At 42.7% G+C, this 20009-nt stretch overlaps 1 protein-coding gene across 7 annotated transcripts in view; it reads left to right on the top strand.

Annotated features, from left to right (window-relative positions):
* Window positions 1-20009, top strand: part of MAPKBP1 (mitogen-activated protein kinase binding protein 1) — a 100530-nt gene that overhangs the window by 48166 nt on the left and 32355 nt on the right. For 6 of the 7 annotated variants that reach the window (XM_031505019.2, XM_077784152.1, XM_021533486.2 and 3 more), the window contains exons 4-17: window positions 5012-5074; window positions 5629-5686; window positions 8656-8826; window positions 11695-11832; window positions 12446-12628; window positions 13222-13239; window positions 13764-13924; window positions 14311-14500; window positions 15477-15623; window positions 16516-16700; window positions 16804-16895; window positions 17269-17394; window positions 19032-19102; window positions 19542-19663. In XM_031505019.2, coding sequence (XP_031360879.2) covers window positions 5012-5074; window positions 5629-5686; window positions 8656-8826; window positions 11695-11832; window positions 12446-12628; window positions 13222-13239; window positions 13764-13924; window positions 14311-14500; window positions 15477-15623; window positions 16516-16700; window positions 16804-16895; window positions 17269-17394; window positions 19032-19102; window positions 19542-19663 — 1725 coding nt within the window. The remainder of the gene's footprint in view (window positions 1-5011; window positions 5075-5628; window positions 5687-8655; window positions 8827-11694; window positions 11833-12445; window positions 12629-13221; window positions 13240-13763; window positions 13925-14310; window positions 14501-15476; window positions 15624-16515; window positions 16701-16803; window positions 16896-17268; window positions 17395-19031; window positions 19103-19541; window positions 19664-20009) is intronic. The other variant, XM_031505021.2, reaches the window with a different exon arrangement.

Below are 20009 nucleotides of genomic sequence, written 5' to 3'. Positions count from 1 at the left end.
CTGCCACTGACTTAGTGAGTCAGATACTTTGTGTAAGTGTGATCCTGACATTTGATTCCTCTCTACTCCTAATATGATACTTAGCCCAGGAAAATTGCTCAGTTTTATATTTTGTGGGTATTTTTGCTTTTGCTGGAGCCAGTGGAAACTACTGTGACATTCCATACCTACCCCCTTCTTTCCTCTCCTTGTCCCTCTCCCCCCTCCATCCCTGTTTTTTATCTGCGTATATGATGCACAGCTGTGAACATATGACCTTCATGGAGGTTTGGGAAGTTCTGCAAGAAACTTTACTTGTTGGTTGATACAAATGGGCTCCCTGATGGACAATGCTCATGTTGTTGGTAAAAACCTTCGACATTGCTGTGACAGCTAATTCTGTCCTTCCCTTGTGTTACCTGGATGTCCCACAAGAAAAAGGCATACAGGGAAAGATTGCCCAGCTAAGCTGTTTATAAAAGCTGCTTGCATCAGGAAGGTGTGCTTAATGGTTGTGAGGTGGCACCATAGACCTAGAAATAATACCTTTCAATATGTGTATCATTGCCAACAGCCTCTGCAGGAACCAGCAGGCAAACAAACAAGACACTTGATCTTAGCTGGCTGATGTATGGTTTGTACAGCAGTAATCCATACAGCAGCAAATAGTTTCTGTAAGTATCTTGGAAATCAGAATATGCTTGTGGATTAAAAAGGTGCTGTAATTGTCAAGCCTTGTCTGCAGCTGCAGAGGAGGTAGGGTTTGTGCTGAAACAAGAGTGCTAACAATGTTGATATTCTCAAAAGCTAATGTGTGCCAGGCTCTGTAGGTCTCGTGAGGTGTTTCTGGAGCTAGCCTTAGTCTGCATGTTGGCACTAGCATTCAAAAATATCTCTTCAGATGAAGGTGTCTTGAGCACTTGAATTTGTTTTGAAAGCTTCAGTTTGGGAAAGGGGTGGAGTGTGTGGAACAGGTGATGTGACCATTATGGAACTTTGGGTTTGAAGTACTTTGCCCTGTCTACATACACAGTTGGTAGCTGTGAATAAAAAGATCAGTGCTCTCTTACCATTCATCCTTTCCTATCCCTCTGGCTGTAGAGTACTGAATGCAGCCTTATAAAGAAGCAGACAAAGGTGGAGGATGGTTATATGGGTGTATGCTCTTTGATGCAACTAATTTTCCATGGTAGTTATATTTATTATTTTAACTACTGTGAGATTAAAGCAAGCATAAATAGAAAGGTGTAGAAATTTTGACTCTTTCAAGGGCTTGGTAACCTTACTGGATAGGAGGCACTTTGGAGTAGGTGGGTCAGTAAATAGACCATTCAGTGTCTCCATTCAGTTTATTTTGTTAGACTGATTTTCTTTGCTAAAATGGAGCATGCCCAGAGTATTAATGGGCTCTGAACTATTTTATTTAGGAATCTGCTGCAGGTTCTGCTGGATTCAGCTGAGCTGTGAGTGAGCAAGCATTGGAGGCCACCCTGTGTCATTGAGCAGCTTAGGTTGTAAAAGAGCTTCAGACCATGGCCAATTAGCCTAACACTGCCAAGCCATCACTAAACCCTGTGTGCCACATCTCCACATCTTTTAAATGCCTCTGGGGATGGCAATTCAACCACATCTTTGGGCAGCCTGTTCCAGTGCTTGACAAGCTTTTTTGTGAAAAAATATGTCTTAATATCCAATCTAAACCTTTCTGATGCAACTTGAGGCTGTTTTCTGACACTCAGAAGAGATTAAAGAACTAGAAATAGTTTTTGCCTGTTGTGGAATTGTGCTCTTTAGGATGGAAGGGACTAGAAACCTTCCCAAACATTTTGAGAGGGAGCTAGTTTACAAACTTGGATGCTCCTGACTCCCAGAAAAGGATCTGTGCCCCGCTGTATGATTGATGGTTTGTGGTTTGCCATCTTGCTTAGTAGGGTATCCTTGGAGTTGGCCAAAGTCTTCATTGCCCTTGTGTGTGGCAGAGAGGAGAGGAATGGTGGAAAATCAGCATGGGACAGCATTGCAGTATGGTAGCTTTTATTGGGTAGCAGTTAATTTAAGAAAAGAAGTTCAGAAGACTAATTAATCCTGGCTAAATGGCTTGGCAAGAAGGTCATAACTAATTACTAAGTTGTGTTAATTATTAACTGACAAATCAAAGTATCTTCTTTTGCTGAGCTTATGAATTAAAATTACTATTTCATTATGTGAATCAGTGCATGTTCACCTGTAAGGAGATACTAATGATTTATCCCTCTGCCTCTCCAGGTAGTGTTTGTTAATATGGTCAAACTCATGAATCAAGCATAGAGTTGTCTTAAGACAAAGTTAAAACATCCACATCTGTGATAGCTGCCCTGGCACTGAGAGCTATGTGGCTCTTCAAATGGTCTGTTGATTTGCCTTGCTGTGTGAGCTGGGTGGTGGCTCTTACTTCCCCTGTAGGCTCTGGATTTGGCCAAGGTCTGGAGAGGGGGGAGGAAGTCTGATGGCACACAGGCTGTTCTGGGGTGCCACTGTGCTAAAATTCATGATTGTAAGTGGCCAGAAGTTCAGCCCTGTAAGTTAATAGTGGCAAAGCCCTGGACCTTTGTGGCTCACTACACTATTCTAGGAAGTGGTTTGTTTGCTTGCTTGATTTGAAGACCATGGTTTATGTTTTGTATCTTTCATCTGTTTTTTAAACTGTGTTCACTTTTCTGATGTCCTGTTTCTCTGCCGAGTTCCTCACAATAAAACAGAAACTTGACTTTAAGAGCTGCATAAGAAAGTCTTTGCAAAGATTTCATGTCTTCCCTTTATTCTTTCTGGTTTTTTTAAGCTTGTTTTAAGCAAAATTCATCCTTGTTTTAACTCGGCAGGATTTTGGTCCATTAACCCTATCAATCATAATGGGGTTTTTGCTTTGCTTTTCTGATTAGCTGGAAGCTTGGGATTAGATAGGTTTTCACATCTGCTAACTTCCTATTTCATATCTTGTGATTTGTAAGGCTTAACCTTCCCTGACTTGCTGATGGAACACAAACCACCTGCTTCTTTGCACTAATCCCTCAGAAATATGTAGCATGGCTTTGATTTGAAACTCTCCAGTTTGGTTCCCCAGGATAAAAAGTGCAAAAGGATCAATTCTGGTCTTGAACAAACTGCTTATCCATACTTTCTCTGCTCTTCCACAAGGTTATATCTCCAACCATGGCCATCTGCCTTTTAAGAAAGGCAAAAAAGTCAAGAAAGTTTGGTGCCCTTATTACCTTAGCCTTCGGGATAAGGTATGAATGGATAGGGTTGTATGAAATGGTATGGCTGGAGAGTAGACTGAGGGAGGGTACCTGCATATCCTGTGCATCCTTGGTGCTTTGGATGCTGGCTTTGAGCTAGCAGTGCTAATGGAGTGTGGGAGGTTCAGCCAAGGACTCTCAGTTTAACGTATTGGTGTGTCATTTCTCTTTTCTGCCCTCTTTTCAAAATTGACACTCCTCATGGCAGTGTTGCCTGGTCAGACCAAAGACCAAAGCTGCCAATGCTAGGTGAGGAGATGCCAGAGACATTTCAGGGCCTGTCTACGATGAGCTATGCCTGTGGCACTCCTGGCCCTGCCTGCTGCTGGGGATGTGGAGCAAGGCCTGGAAGGATGTGGCTCTTGCTCTAGGTGCCAAGGTGTGCTTTGTCCTGTGTGTGTGTGTGCACCGCCTGTCTTGAAATGTTGGTGAGGTTCTGCAGTGGATTTCTGTTGTGCCTCAGCTTTCTGCCCTTCTGATTTGCTGTTTCAGGCCAACTCCTCTACTTCTCCTGTGTGTCCTGCACGTTTCTCCCAGTTATTGATGTCTGTAGCCTGGCTTGTATTGCAAGCAAGCCCCAGGATGGTGGTGATGTGAGTGAAATCCTCAGTGTAGCAAAGGCTGCTGGGACATCCTGCAGTGCTCCCCCAACACTGCAGTGAAGGAAGAGCTGGGACTCTCCAAACTGCAGCAGTGTGTTCTTCTAGAGGGACAGGCAAAACCCACAGTTTCTGTTTTAGAGGTGAAGCGAAAAATACGGCACGAGGTCATCAGAACAATTGTTATTCTATTTTTTTATTCCCATAACAGCATTTTCTGTTACTGGTTGTTACTTTTCTCTGCTGCAAGACATGTGCTGTTAAATGAAGATTTAAAAATGGTGTATAAGGTATTTCTGGAGAGTGGGGAAGGCTGCAGTACCTGTGGCTGTTGTAGGTCTAGTTTTGGTGGGCTGAGACATGGAGGCAATGTGCTATGGGCAAGAATAGTGGGAGATGAGGTCTCTTCTCCTTCCTTTCCCCCCAGTCAGCATAGAGGTGTTTTGCTTACAGTGGAGCTGATTATATTGCTTACCAGGAGCTTAGTATTGCTTGCTTTAGCAGTTCATCTTACTGAGAGATACTGCAAGGTCCCTGAGCAAGCTGTTTATGCAGATAGACTTCTCAGGGAAATAGCTTTTTGGCATTGTGTGTCTTCACTTCTCAACCAGCCAGTCACTTGTGCTATACTCAGTGGTTTCTGTCCTGTCTATTGTTAAGGTCAGGCACAGAAATTCAGTGCCTTTCATTCCCCTTCATCCCCCCTGAAATCTTTTCCAAAAGATCCCCCCTTTCCTTCTTCCCTACCTTCTTACTCTTACTTACTCTTCTACCAGACATGGTGCTTTGGTGCCCAGCAGACAGGGTCAGTTTTATGGCAGGAGACATAATCCATTAGGGCTTTGCATAAGCTTTCATGGCCAGCCTTTCTGTCCAGCTGGAACAATCAGACTCGGGGGTCCTGGAGGGTGGAAAGGTAATTATTTATGGTACTAGCAAATGGTATTCCTCAACATGGGAGAGACATTATTTCCCTCTGGACTGCTCTTTTGCTTTCTGTTTTTTAGTTAACCTCAGCTCAGTCTGAGATTAGGGGATAAAACAGCTTTTTGGGGCTACTTTTGACGCTTTTTGTTCTTTTCCAACAAGGATAGCTCTTTGGTTATCTTTATATGTGTGGTGATGTAATCTCTTTGTTTTTGTGTTTCCTTTTTCTAGGTGTGTTGTTGTGCTGTTCAACCCTAGAAAAAATAAGCAACACCATATTCTAAACAGCTCCAGGTGAGTAAAGCTTTAAGCTGGGCTTGCTTTCTATGAGGTGAATTCAAGACTTTTATGGCTTGACTGAGGTTCAGGAGCTGCTGTTGCTTCAGACTAAATCCCCTTGGTTAGAGTTGCCTTGGGGACAGGCTGCCTGCTGCTTGACTCCAGCTCCTTCTCACATGAGGTGCTATTGCTGGCAAAGTACCACCTCATAAGCATTGTAATGATCATGGCATGGAGGGGATCTTACTACAGCTCCATGGTATCAGACATTTTTTTTTTTCTCCACCTAAAATGATGACCTCATTATTGAAGCCAGCAGTGTGACATGGTCCTGCACCTGGAATAAAGGTGCAGCAATGAACCTCGAGTTTTGGAGCTTTTCTGTTGCCATCAGCTGCTGTTTGAGACCTGGGCAGAGAATCCCCATGGCAAAGCAAAACCATTATGTCAGGCTATTATGGGTGACTTTAGCATTTTTTCATTTTGTCCCAGCCTACTCCCCAGTCATGATGTATTGAAATGAAGTCACATGTTGGAAATGTTTCTCAGTGTTATTTTCTCTGTTTTAGGAAAACAATTACAGCACTCGCTTTCTCTCCAGATGGAAAATACTTGGTTACAGGAGAGGTAAGTGTGAGAAGAGAGAGGGCACACCTTGTCCTTTGCATTTTGAAGTAGGGCAGAGTGGCTTAGAAGAAACAGGCTGTTCTCACACAGAGAAGTGAGTTCCAGTGTGGCCTCACTGTTCAGTGGACCTGTTGGCTTATGGGTGGCACTGGGTGCTCCTGCTGGGAGTTTTTTAACATGTCAGCTTGGGGGATGGGTCTTCTGTGGTGGCATCTGTGGGCTGAAGATAGAGTGGAAATAAGCAAAAGGACACGCAACATCCTTCTACTCTAGCATCAGTGAAGAGTACTTAGATGGTTCAGCATATTGGCCTGAGCTTAGCACTGTTGTTTCAGGATTTCAGGAAGTAACTCGAGCCAGAAAGTGTTGCAGGAAAAATGAAAAGTGCATGTGGAGTGGAGTTTTAGGAATAGTCACAGAAGATGCTGGTGCCTGTGGTTTGGCATTGTTTGTTTGGCTGGAGGCAGCAATTGCTTCCTCTTTCCCAACATGCCCAAGGGGGTGAATAAGGATGCGTACACTGTGTGTCTGTTCTGCATTAGAAATTCAAGACATGGGCTGTGTCATGAGGCTGGGATTGCTGAATGTTAAAAATCCACAGAAATGCTGACCTTCATATGTTTGGGCTGAGTTTGCTCTTGTGTTTGATTAATGGCAGTTTACCACTAATCCCTGTGCTTCTGTAAGAGATGGGGAGGGAGCATATGTGAGACAGGTCTCCTACTGAGCCTCAGCCACAGGGAGGAGAACTGTGTTACTATCCTGTGTTGGAGCTGTCAAGGTGGAGACTGTTCTCTCCAGAGGCCCCCAGTGTGGTCACTATGATGGCAGCTGTCATGTCACCAAGGTGGCTCCAAACCTGGTCTTGAATCCTGTATGGATCAGACTGAGGGTAGAAACAAGAGTGGTATTTTTTGGATGCACAATAAAAGGTTAGATTGGCACATAAAAAGTTAGCATAAATTTTCCATTATTAGATGTTGTGATTAGGTTTTTTTTTTTGGTGAAAACATGAGGTTTTATAGCTCATAGTATTAAGTTCTGATTATTCTGGTGCCTTTTTTTATTTTTCTTTTTTCTAAATATCTGGTGCTTGATGCTTTTCATGAGGGGTAAGAAAAATGGTAAAAAATGAAGTGGGAACTTTTCTTACTAACAAACTTTTCTGTTTGAAAATTTATTGGGATAAATGGCAAATTAAAATTATTTTTTAAAAAAGCTGTTCCAGTTACACTTGAACTTTGTAGGGGTTTTGTTTGTTGGGGGGCAGGGGGGGGGGATTGGATTTTTTGTGTTGTTTTGTTTTGTTGTTTTTCTTCCCCCTTGTTGCAAAACATGTCTTATCTTGCCCTATTGTAAAACCATTTATTTTTTTCAGTATCCTCCCACGTGTCTGACATTTGAATTATTGCTTAGTGTAGCAGTGTCCCCTGCTGGTGTCAGCAGTCATGTCTTAGTTCATCCCCTGTCCCACGGGGAAATGCTTTCTGAGTTCACTTTGTCAAGCTCCCGTGTAGCTGCATTATGCTAATTCTGCCTAATAACACCTTAGTTTACTGTATGGCTGGCTTTTCAGGGAGGAGAGCATGGAGGTTAGTTCTTGGCTGCCATACATATTAAATGTCTTTTACATATTTCAAATTCATAAGAAAACTCTTTTTTTTTTTTTTTTTTTTTTTAATGTTACTTTTTATTTCTCCGCATGGAGGTGTAGAGTCCTTGTGCATGGGGCTCACACAGAGCTGCCTTTTGGTGAGCAGTTCTTAAAAGATGAAATGCAAATTCAGTTTGTTTAGGTCCTGGGGTGTATGCTAAGTTACTGGGAAACACACACATATATGTGCGTGTTTAAGTATAGCAGTTGTTTTGAAGAGCAGCTGATTCAGCTCATTGTAATGTCTTGCCAGCCACCTTGAGACCTGAGGTGTGCATTGCAGGAGGGAGAACTGTACTGCAGTTAAATCTGACCATGGCATTTTTCCAGGCCACAAGCAGTTGCTTAGCAGAGCTTTTGAGGAAGGTAATTAAAACATGCAGAATTTTAAGCTGTTAAAGCTTTGACTTCTTCTTGTGATGAGACTCTCCCACACAAACAAATGACTAACTTAAAACCAATCAAAAAGGTACCATTCTGCCATGTTGTCATGGATATGTTATCTTACAAGCTACTGTTTTGACAGACTTCAATGTGGAATCATGAGCAGTTACTTGAGTAAGATTTGCCCATCAAGCACATTTTTTGGCCAGCGTTTCAGTTCATCTTGTGCACTTTGTTTTAATTTGGTCTAATAACAAGCAATTAAACAAAAGAATAGATATGTCTGACAGAAAGTGCTGAATTGGCATTTCTGTTTCTCTGGAGAGCAAACATTAAACCAGAGTCTCTGTTCCCTCCACGTCTTTTACTCTGACATTACCCTGCCTGCACTCTTTTGTGCAGAACACATCTGTGTGTTACCTTGTGGAAGAAATGATGCTGCTAGTCTCTCAGAGGCTTCTCAGATGGTGTGTGAGAGTTCCCACAACAGCCATGTCATGTTTTTGTATAGCATGACCTGGTTTGATATGTCAGATGTCTATGTTGTGTTAGGAGCAGAGGATGTGAGAGCTTTTCGTTCACTGGGTGTAGGGATAACAATCTATTATAATCCTTTTCACAAGGAGGCTGTAAGTTCCCATTACAAACACCAGGGGCGTGCATCAAAAGTATTGTTCTAGTCAGTGGCTAGAACAGGGACTAGCATTTTGTGAGTAGCATAAGAAGAGGTTTAAAGCAGGGGAGGTGGTACTAATTTGCACAGCTGTTGAAATGCATATACTCCTTAGGTTGTTGGTCTCAACCTGGGCTTTAAAGAATCAAAGGAACCGCTAAACCTCTTGTGAGTGCACCATCTAGACATCTTTTTCCAAGCTCCTGCACATTTACATGCTCAAATGTGTCAGAACTGATTTTGGGGTGTCCTTTCCAGAGTGGACACATGCCAGCAGTTCGGGTGTGGGACGTGGCTGAGCGAACGCAGGTGGCGGAGCTCCAGGAGCACAAGTACGGTGTGGCCTGTGTGGCCTTCTCCCCCAGCTCCAAGTACATCGTGTCAGTGGGGTACCAGCATGACATGATTGTCAACGTGTGGTCATGGAAGGTAAGTTTTCTAGGAGGCTGGGTGGACCACACAGTGTTGCTAAATCAGAAAGAGCTTCCAGTCTGACTGTAAACTACTTCAGTTCCCTCTTGCTTTCTGTTTTAAATTCTGTAGTTATTGTTTGGTTTTTGACATTCATAAACACAGACAAATTTGGACAAGAGAGAAAGCTATGGTCCCTTAGGGAAGGTCTAAGTAATTTCCATGAAGGGATGTTCTTTATGCTTGGAAATGTGTTACATTTTTCTGTCCAGCCAGAAAAGCCTGAACTTTGAAACATTGCCAAACCATTGTGTTTTTTAAAGGCTTATTAAAAAAATAATTTAAGAGGTTAAGGAAGGAAACTCTCATCAGCCAGAGATTTCTTTTGTAGTGTAGTGGATGCTCTTGGCTTGTTTTGATTTTTTAATGTTAGAGTTTGTGATACTCTGATCCCATCCTTGATGGGTGAGGAGGGGAATATAGGGAATTCATAATAGGTGAAAGCTGATGAAAGTCGCTCTGCCTGTCACTGGATTGAGGAAACTCTTGGTAGAAACAAAGCCTGTGTCTTATCCTCTAGTAAACATTTAAGCATTTGGTTTTTTTGTAGATAAGGAAATAAACATTTCTTTTTAGTAGGCTAAGAGTCTTTTGTATTAATAGATGCTCCTGCTACCTCTTCAAGTATTGTAACCCTCTCTAAAAGAGATATGATTTAAGAAAAAAAAAAATATCAATGCATCTATTAAATTTCACAGGATCATAGAAGCATAGAATGGTTTGGGTTGGAAGGGGACCTAAAAATTACCTAGTTCCAATTCCCCTGCCATGGGCAGGGATACTTTCCACTAGACCAGATGGAAACTGCATCACAGCTCTATCCAGTCTGGCTTTAAATATTTCTGAGGATGGGGCATCCACAACTTCTCTGGGCAGGCTGCTCCAGTGCCTCACCACCTTCACAGTAAAGAATTTCTTCCCAATAGCTAATCTAAATCTACCTTCTTTCAGTTTTAAACCATTATCCCTTGTCCTATCACTACACTTCCTGATGAAAAGTCCCTCCCCATGTTTCCTGTAGGCTTCCTTTAGGTACTCAGAGCCTCCTCTTCTCTTGCAGCTTCTAAGTCCATACTCATTTAGTATGTTGTTCTCTTCATCACATTTGCTGTAATTTAATCTTCATCACATGCACTGTAATTTAAGATCTCACTGTTATCTTCTGTGTGAGCTGAAGTTTGACATGGCTATTTTTTCATATAGCTAAATACTGTGTGCAGTAAAGGAACCTGAGTGTGTATGTCTGTGTTGAAAATTGAGTACTTAGCCTTGGATTATTTCTAGTTGTACAAATGAAAGTAGTGACTTGGACGGGGTCACAATGCATGGCATGTGTGAAACAGTACAAGTAGTTTTGCTTTCCCTTGCTTATCCAGGTTTTTCTGTTGACTGTATAATTGTGGCCATGAGAACTTTTGAGGTAAGGACTGTCTGACTCTTCCCTGCTGAAGAGCACACTTTAAGCTATGCTCCTGACTATGATGGGAGCTCTAGCTGGCCTTTACTTTGTAGGCCAGACACCAAAACTAGTGATGCTTTACCTGACCAAAGTCGATAAAGACTGAAAATTCAGATCTCCTGAAGCATTTTCCTTTACTTTTAACCGCAACCCTTCTATCCTCTGTGCTGCTGCTTTGATTTCCCCATTTCATCTGACTGATAGACCTAGTCATTTGACTGTGATGGAAAAGTCATGTTGTCTGTAGGAAAATTCATATTGTCTGTGGGAATCACTTGATTCCCTAATAAATACCACAGCAATGATCCAAATGTTGAGGTCTGCAAGGGTCCTGAGCTTTTTTCTGTGCACTGTCTTGAAGTTATAATTGCTGCCTTTCCTTCATTCTGGGTTGGGGGATGATGCAGCAGGCTAGACTCCCCTTGTGTTGGTTTCTTCAGTTCTGCCAGCACACAGTCCAGCAGGGGCACTTGGTTTGTGTGCTGAGGGCATTGTGTCTGGAAGACTGGGAGCAGCTGAATCCCTGAAAGGAAGGGTAAAGGAAACACAGCAAGAATGAAAAGGGATGCACTGTTGTCAGCCATGTGCTGCATGCTTGCAAGCCCACAACAGACAAAGCAGAAAACCTTTTTATTCTCACTTGTAACTGGGGAAAGGCAGGGAGAGGAAAATTGAGCAGTGGCGCTGCGTGGTGCTGCTATCTGACCACTCTGCTTGAGCAGTGTCCATCCTGTTTTCTGTCCCTGAGTCTTCTTCCTCCTTTCCCAAACTTTGACATTTTTAGGTGCATGTTTGATGTATAACAGATTTTGCTTTTTCTCTTCCAGTACAGGGCTGGTCTTTGTGTATTTTGAGTCTGTTGATATAGTATAATGTGTTTCAAGAGAAGGAAGAACTTTGGAAGAACCAGTAGAGTTTTCTCTGTGAAAAATACCAGTTCCTCATCTTGAGTCCAATGCCCTCATTGCTGCCTGGGGGCGGGGGAGTTCTTCCTTGTGTGGGCCTACATCTGCATTTGCTGTTTAGGAAGGGAAATGGGTTTGCTCTGAGCTCCTGGTGATTATGGAACCCACATGTTTGTCATGGCTCAGATACCAAGTTCCTGCAGGCACTAGTGCCTGCTGATTTTTTTCTTGATCATAATTAATGTGGAAGAGGAATTGAATATAAATGTGAATTATACTGTCTGCCAAATCAATGTTCCCAGCTAGTGCTGGGGAGGTTGTATATGGAGGTGAATGGGGAATAGTTTGGGTTTAATCTTTTCCCTGCTGCACTGCTTGTACTGGATATGTGCCTGTTATTGAAATTAGTTTCCTTTGCTTCTAAGCCAAGAAATTAACCAATCTAAACAATTGTGTTTCCAGAAAAACATTGTAGTGGCAGCCAACAAAGTCTCAAGTAAAGTGACAGCAGTGTCATTCTCAGAGGACTGCAGTTACTTTGTCACTGCTGGAAATCGACATATCAAGTTCTGGTACCTGGATGACAGCAAAACCTCCAAGGTGAGAGAAAATGCATCAAGTCCAACCTGTAAACAGGCATTTCTGTCTTAGAGCAGGGTGGATTTTGCCCCAGTAAGCTATGGGAAGTGGAAATTTTTAAATTTTTCTGGGATGTGAGAGTAGCCTTCCACCCCTGGCTGTCAAGCCTCATGGGCTGGTAGCACCAAAAGCTTGTCTTATCTTGCACTGATGTGGGGATGTCACTCCTGGAGTTGCATTGCAGCATGTTTGTTCTTCAGTAGTCACATATACTGAAAAACAAATAAGCTAGAAAAGAGCTTCAGTCATCTAACTCCTTGGAGCACAGAGGTAGAGAGAGCTCTTTGACATTGGTATGAGCATCTCAAAAGGTTGTGAGTGTAATTTTGAAGTATCAGCCAAAGTGTTTAAACTTTTCACTGTTGTGTTATTCTCTTGGAGGCAGAATCCACCTATGGTAATTTTTCGGTGTGCTCATGAACAGTTGTAAACATGAACAGCAAGTAAAACCTATCCTTGTAGGCTGTTTACAGTTCTTTCTTTGAATCACTTCAGCACTCAGGGGTTGTTGTTCTAAAAAATCACTGCCTGAAGTACCTTGCTGTGTTTGTAGCAAACTCTTTTCTTTTGGTAGGTAAATGCCACAGTCCCCTTGCTGGGCCGCTCAGGATTGCTTGGAGAACTGAGGAACAACTTCTTTGCGGACGTGGCTTGTGGAAGGGGCAAAAAAGCTGACAGCACTTTCTGTATCACATCCTCAGGCCTGCTCTGTGAATTCAATGAAAAAAGGCTGCTAGACAAGTGGGTGGAGCTGAGGGTGAGTTTTGCATCCTCCTATTCTGCTCAAGTAGAGCAGGAACAACAAATCATAGGGACACTCAGAGGTACAGGCTGACCACAAGCAGTGAAAATAATTGTGCCTCTGCAAACCTGTTATTTACTCTAGAAGGCTGGTCAAAAATAGTGTTATTACATGGCACAGGGATTTTACTGATCGTTGAGGCTCTTTCATTCTCACACCTCAGCATTAGAGTGACTGCTCTACTGGCAAAGCAATGCCCTTATGACAACTCCTGTATGGTGCCTCTTGGCTTGGTTAGAGCAAGTAGGTGTTTTAGAAGGATTCTGCTTTCTATCCACTCTGCAGTGTCTTTACTTGGCTTATGCATCTCAAATGCAGGTTCCCAAGGTGCTAGTTGATTTGGCTATTCTAAACCACCAGGCTGGCCCATAGTTAAGAATTTGATCACATTTGTTTTCCTTTCAATTTAATGTAACATGCCTACCTGCAAGGATCCAATCTACTAAAATCAAGGGGAAAAGTCTGTCCACGCTTTTACTCAAGTGAAATGCCTCTTCTTTTCTTTCCTTTCCTTTCCTCTCTAAAATCTGCCTTTCACTCTCGCTCAGAATACAGACAGCTTCACAGTAAGTTGAAAAAACTTTTTGCATTGAACTCATCCCCTTTTCACCTCACTCCATTTTGTGCCATTTTCAGCCATTTGTACAGATCCCCAAGGTAGGGGAAGAAAATCCATTTTGTTCTGTTTCTTATCCCTCCTGACAAGTAATGTGTTGATGTGCTAGTACAGGGTGAAGTGCTGCTTGCCTGTCAGTCCTGTTGAATGTCACAGAAATAAAAGCAATGTTCAGAGCAGGACTCAGCTGGAGCAAATGGGTAGCTCTGCTGGCCTCCCTTCCTAGTGGGTGGTAGAGAAACTGGGCTTTTTTCAAACTATTTGGGATCTGCAGTGGACCTTGGCTGGAAAGTTCTTCAGAAAGGAAAAATGGATTTTTAGGCTTTTACTTATTCCCAGGGCTCAACTTCACTACAGCTCTTCTGATCATGACTCCTTTGTCTGTCAATTTGCTGTTCTCCCTGACGTGTCTGGTGACCTTTGATGTGAGAGCACATTTCTTATTTGCTGTCTCATCTGCTGTGTCCTCCTCAGACCACTGTGGCAAACTGCATCTCTGTGAACCATGACTACATCTTCTGTGGCTGCGCTGACGGCACTGTGCGGATTTTTAACCCTCTGAACCTTCACTTTGTCACTACTCTGCCGAAGCCACACTTCCTGGGAACTGACATCGCAAGTGTGACTGAGGCCAGGTACTGTGGAGAAGGGTGGAAGGGAGCAATGGAGGCTTGTGGGGATTAGAATTGTTCTCCAGAGCTTTGCCATCTGGAGCATGCTCTTTTTGTGGATTAAAATTGGCAGCCTGTTGCAGATCTCTCTGAGCTGTTGCAGGCTTCCCCTGTATGACTGGATTACAGTTGGATGGCAAGGAGAAAGACTTCTGCCATGGGACTTTGAGGCTTCTTTTGGGACTTTGGTTGTTCAAGAGACGGGTCTTCCTGGCCAGCTACTCTCTCTACATACAGATACCATTGTTCATCTCAACAGCACCTTATGGAGAATCTGAGTTCTCCTGTTTGAGCATTGCCCCAACTCCTAGAGAGCCCAAGTTAACCAGGCTGTTGTTCTCTTTGTGCAGCCGTCTTTTCTCTGGTGTGGCTGATGCGAAGTATCCAGACACGATTGCCTTGACCTTTGACCCCACCAACCAGTGGCTTTCCTGTGTATACAATGACCACAGCTTGTATGTGTGGGATGTCAAAGATCCGAAGAAAGTGGGCAAGGTGTACTCTGCTTTGTATCACTCTTCCTGTGTGTGGAACATTGAGGTATGTTGTCTGCAGACACAGGTGTTGCAGCTGAGAAAGTCATCAGACAAGCTGTCAAATTTGAGTGCAAAAGCTGACTGTAGAGGAAATTGACTCATATTTTCATCTGTGGTTACTGTGTTTGCTGCTGGGCTGGGAACAATTCTTTGGCTGCACTGCAATGGCTGACCAAATGTGTCATGCTACTGGGGAAAAAAAAATCTCACAATTAAAAGGTGAGAGGTGGGAGAAGGAGAAGAATTGAACAAACCTGAATACAGATCATCATTTTAGAAAACACACAAAAGTTTATTGCTGACCTCAAAAAACTGTTTGAGATCTGTGGTGAGCAATTGCTTCAAAGTCAAAAACATGAAATAAGTGATAAAATCTGAACTCTGGTCCTTCTTAACATATTCATCTGAACATGTGGAAATAGTTCTCAAGTGTCTGTCATCTTGCAGTCTGTCTAGTTGGCTTTCCCTCAGAGGGAAGAAAAGGAAGTATAGGAAACAATGGAGTTGTTAATATGTTGAAATATGTCTATCAGTGGTCAGGAGAGGGGAAAGTGGAAAGGAAGTGGGAAGAGGTTAAGAACTCTGTTTTTATTTATTAATTGCATCTCACCCTTTCCTTCTGAATTATAAACTGACAGTAGTAGATGAAAGTTGCAAACAGTGCAAGGTGGTTATTGCATGGCCATTGTTTGGGATTTGAGGTGCTCTCTTTGAACTATTAGAAACAAAAGATACTGGTTTGTTGCATGCTTTTTAAGGAGGCTTTCTGTGATGAAAGAAGCTCAGTGAACATTTGTTTGAAGTCAGTATGAAGTACTGGTCTGCAAATAAGTTTTTGTCAGAACTGTCTGGCTTCCACCTTTAGAAAACAGAGAGGACAACACCCCTTTTGTCTCATTTTGTTTTGAACCTTGCTACCAGTGTCTAGGGTGCCAGATGCCAGGCAGTATTATTCAAGGGTTGATTTTACTTGCCCATAGATGTACCCAGAGGTGAAGGACAACAATCAGCCCTGCCTCCCCCCTGGTTCTTTCATCACCTGCTCCTCTGACAACACCATTCGTCTGTGGAACACTGAAAGCTCAAACATCCACGGCACAGCCCTGCACCGCAACATCCTCAGCAATGTAAGATCCTAGGTTTGGATCACCTCCTTGTCCTTGAGGTTGCTCTTCTTCACACACAGATTCCCAATTTAAGGCCCAAATTTCTTCGTATCTCCAAGTCAACACAGGTTTCTGTAAATTGAGCACAAATCTGGTTAAATGTATGAACCTGAAGAAACATAAAAGGACTACTGGGTGGAAGGACATGTTGTCTGAAATGGTCCTAGAGACTATTACTGTTTTCATAAACCACCCAAAGATTCATCAAGCTTAATCTCTTCCATAAAGGCCATATGTTTCAGGAGAGCTGGTTCTCTTTTTCTGCATCTCTGTGATGTGTAACCACTTCTAAGATTTGTTTGGAAAAAGTGCATTAAATGAAGTAGAGATTTGGGAAATTGAATGAAAAAGTTTGCACTCACTTCATCTATAAAAGAGGGAGGCTAATCATACAGAGCAGTGATTACATATGGACACTTGCTTCTGTTCTCATCTGAGTTAGAAGACCTCTGGACGCAGCAGTCCTGACCTCAGGAATCAGGTGGAAAAAATTCTTGCTTTTTCTGTCAGTATTCAGACTGCTGATTTAGATAATCCCTAGAAGCCTTTCCTATTCCTGCTGTGTGTCCTAATATGTTGTAATCATTAATCCCAGAATTTGTCAATAGTGAAGGAGATGCTGTTAGTTTCTAGGTTGAATCTTTTGAAGCGGGTGATTGTGAGGCACAGCTGTGAAACTTTCATCCTACAATCTGAAGGGGCTTAGTGCTTGCTCCTAACTAAAAAGTCCTACTGATTACAGCATTGTTGCCAATAAAATGTTTATGTTGGCTAGGAGCTTAGTTTCTGAGACAGATGTTTTGCTTTAATATTTTGTAATTAATAAATATTTCTGGGTGTATTGTGTCTCCAGGACTTGATGAAAATCATCTATGTAGATGACAACACTCAGGTACTTCTGGACACTGATTACAACTCAGCAGGAAGTGCAGACAAAGCTGATGCACAAGTGCTAGATACGAAGGTGGGGATACGAACTGTCTGTGTGAGTCCCAGTGGGGAGCACTTGGCCTCTGGGGACAGGATCGGCACTCTCAGGTAATCCCATAAAGCTTCTTATGCAGACTGCTCAGGCATGAGAAAATAACCATGCCTTGCTAATTTTATTAAACATACTGAAATGAGCCATGTTATATCCTAGAATATATGAGTTGCAGTCTCTGAAGGAAATGCTGAAAGTGGAAGCCCATGACTCTGAGATCCTATGTCTGGAATACTCCAAACCTGACACAGGTAAATGGAATTGGGCTGCTTCCCCTTTGCCTATGAATGTCATTTTGAGCAAGTCAGAATGTCCAACTGTGGTATGTTAGAATTGTCATGCTGAACCACTTCTGGATTTCAGAGCAGGCTTCAAGTGTTCAGCCAGGAGAGCCAGGCTTTTAGAAAGTCTTCTTTCTCTTACTTTTTCTTGGATGATTGTATGTTGAGATTGCAGTTTGTTCTGTTTATTATTATAATAATGTGAAATTCAAGTGTGTTGCTTTGTGTCCATATATGCACTTAGCTACAGTATGATGTTTTGTCTCTACGATGGCTTGGGAAGCTATTTTAAAAATTACTTTTTAAGTCATGATCTTGCAGTCTTTTTCAATTTCTGATTCAGGTTTAAAGCTCTTAGCCTCAGCCAGTCGGGATAGATTGATTCATGTCTTGGATGCTGGGAAAGACTATAGCCTGCAGCAAACCCTGGATGAACATTCTTCTTCCATCACTGCAGTGAAGTTTGCAGGTAGCAAATCATGGCCTCGCAATCAAAACTGGATTTGAGCACTGCTCTTGTCCCCTTGTGGCTGTAATTTTATCTACTTGAATACTGGACTAAGTCAATCTGAAGTTGCAGCTGGGTCATTTGGTCATCTTTTTCAGTTGCAGTCTTAACAGAAGATGATACTTGTCTTCTTTTCTGATTTTGCTTTCATTTCCTCTCCTTCCTCCCTCTTAAGAAAACCTCTTCTCAACATTTCTTTGGAAAACTGTTTTTTGTAATGATTTACTTCCTCTAACTGATCTCAGAGAGAACTAATGTAGGAGAACTCTGAGCAGTAATTGTCCAAAAAAAAAAAATCCCAAAACACACCAAAAAAGAAGTCTTGGGTAAAGTAAATTTGTGATTGTAAGCCACTGTAAGGCTTTGCATTCCTGGTAATGGAGCTCATTTTATCCTCAGCACTCAGTTGCTACCAATAGTCAGACACCATAGTAGTCAGGGGACAGTAGTCTGTCAGGGGAAGTGAATAGCCAAGGGTGACAGGAAGACAGGCAAAGGTAGTGGCCTTTTCCACTGGCTGTGGGAAAGTACTGCAGGATATGAATAGGAACACATCAAGTCTAGATACAGCCAGTAGTCCAGGTCACCAGACAAATCCATAGTGATAAGACCATGGATTCAAGCAATTCAATGTCTTCATCAGTGTGGAGTGGTCAGGGTCAGCTATAGGTCAATGCCTGCCAGGCATTGCCTAGCAAGGCCACATGGAGTTGAGATCAGGAAGGTGGGTCCATGGGTTCGGTCAGGCTTTGGGTCAGTAGGGTGCATGTCCAGGCACAGGTGTGGCTGCAATGCTGCAGCAGTGTAACTCAGTTGGGGCTCCAGGATGAGAATCTCAGCTTGAAAACTGTTCCTGAGTGGAAGGACTTGTTGAAGATTCATAGCAGGGGCTCCCTAAAGCAACTGTGTGGCTTTTCCAATTTTTTTTTTTCTGGAGGAGTTCCAAGGCCAGCAATAATTTCTCTGACATATCCGTTTTATCAGTGAGCTGGCCTTGAATGCAGCCAGCTGAACTCCCAGGAGATGAGGGAAGTGGGCTCAAGGCCTGGCAGCTAAGGCCTTTTTGCTGGTCTATGGGCCAAGTGCTGGCATGCTCTAAGTGAGTGCAGTTCAAGGACCTGTGTGATATTGGATGCATTGTCATTACTTGGAGTTTTATCAGGTGTTGCTTTACTGCTTGACTATGGAAGAGTCCTAAGGGAAGAAGGGAAGCCTGACCCTGCAGTAAGAAAGGGCAGCAAGAAAGATGTGTCCAGCTCTAAGGTCTGAAAAGTGCCTATTGCCTGTTTTCAGCTTCTACTGAGTGTGAATGTGCCATATTGCCACAGAGTGCTGTGGCACACAGAGATATGAGCATATTGGTGAGGAAGACAGAATTACATCCTAATCTGTTCTGAAAAGCCTCTGTGTTTGGAGCCTCATGATCTCTGAGCATGAAAGATAAATGCTGTCCCTGAGAAGGGGCTTCTGTTTTGCTGCTTGGGGAAGAGTCAGTCTTAGCTAATCAGGACTGGAATAAATGAGCAGTGGTATAAATTGAAACATTTCCACCACCTTGTATATGTGTTTATCTTTTGTCTCCTGCGTTTTTAATCCAGCAAATGATGGGAAAGTGCGAATGATAAGCTGTGGTGCAGACAAGAGCATCTATTTCCGCACTGCGCAGAAGGTAACCTTATCACAGCTTTTTGTACACTTCTAATTTATAATCTCTCCACAAAGAAGTTACTTCAAAGAATAATATCAGAGTTTCTGTATGAGCTTGTTGCTGTTTCAGCCTCAGTGCCTCCCACTGACTCAATAGAGAGATTACATTCAGACAACTAGTTCTGTGAAGCATTCAACTACTCCCAGCCTGACCTCTTACAGCAGAAATAGAGAACTATTAGGATATCTGTTTTTCTTTCACCACCAGAGCTATTGAGAAAACTGGTGAAAGAGTATGGGCTGAAAGGAGGTTTCTTGTGCCTCCAGTCCCATCTGCTCCCAGCAGCTCCCTGGGAAGGATAGTTTTGTGCTGGCTGTGTGAGAAGAATCATCTGTATTTACTTGCTTTTAACAATGGATTAACTACTTGATCTTGACACAGTTGTTATCCATATGTTTAGACAGGAGAAGGGGTCCAGTTTACCCGAACACATCACATTGTAAGGAAGACCACACTTTATGACATGGATGTAGACCCCAGCTGGAAATATGCAGCTATTGGATGCCAGGATCGTAACATCAGGTCAGTTTTCTTCTCAACTTGAAAATATTTTTCCAGTCATAAACGAAGCAGCCTCATCTCCATCATTATTCCTCTAAGTTCTTTGATTCAGCATTTTCAGACAGACCTGAGACACTCTGAGTTTGAACTCTGCCTTTCCCCTCTCTGATGAAAAGCTGTGTATATGTGCAATTCCCATGGGATTTGTGGCCTCTCACTGAGTTGCTCTGCAGATCAAAGATTTTCTACGGGGAGAGCAAGTGTGCCTTCTTTGGCACATCATTGAACTGTGGGGCAAGAACTGCTGCACTGTGGTAATTTTTGGTTTTGAAGGTACTTGGTGAAAAGCTGCAAGGTCCTGTGGAAT

This window comes from Lonchura striata, chromosome 6 (genome assembly GCF_046129695.1).
Source record: "Lonchura striata isolate bLonStr1 chromosome 6, bLonStr1.mat, whole genome shotgun sequence".
Classification (NCBI taxonomy): domain Eukaryota; kingdom Metazoa; phylum Chordata; class Aves; order Passeriformes; family Estrildidae; genus Lonchura; species Lonchura striata.
Note: the sequence above shows the minus strand (reverse complement) of the source record. Positions and strands in the feature narration are given on the sequence as shown.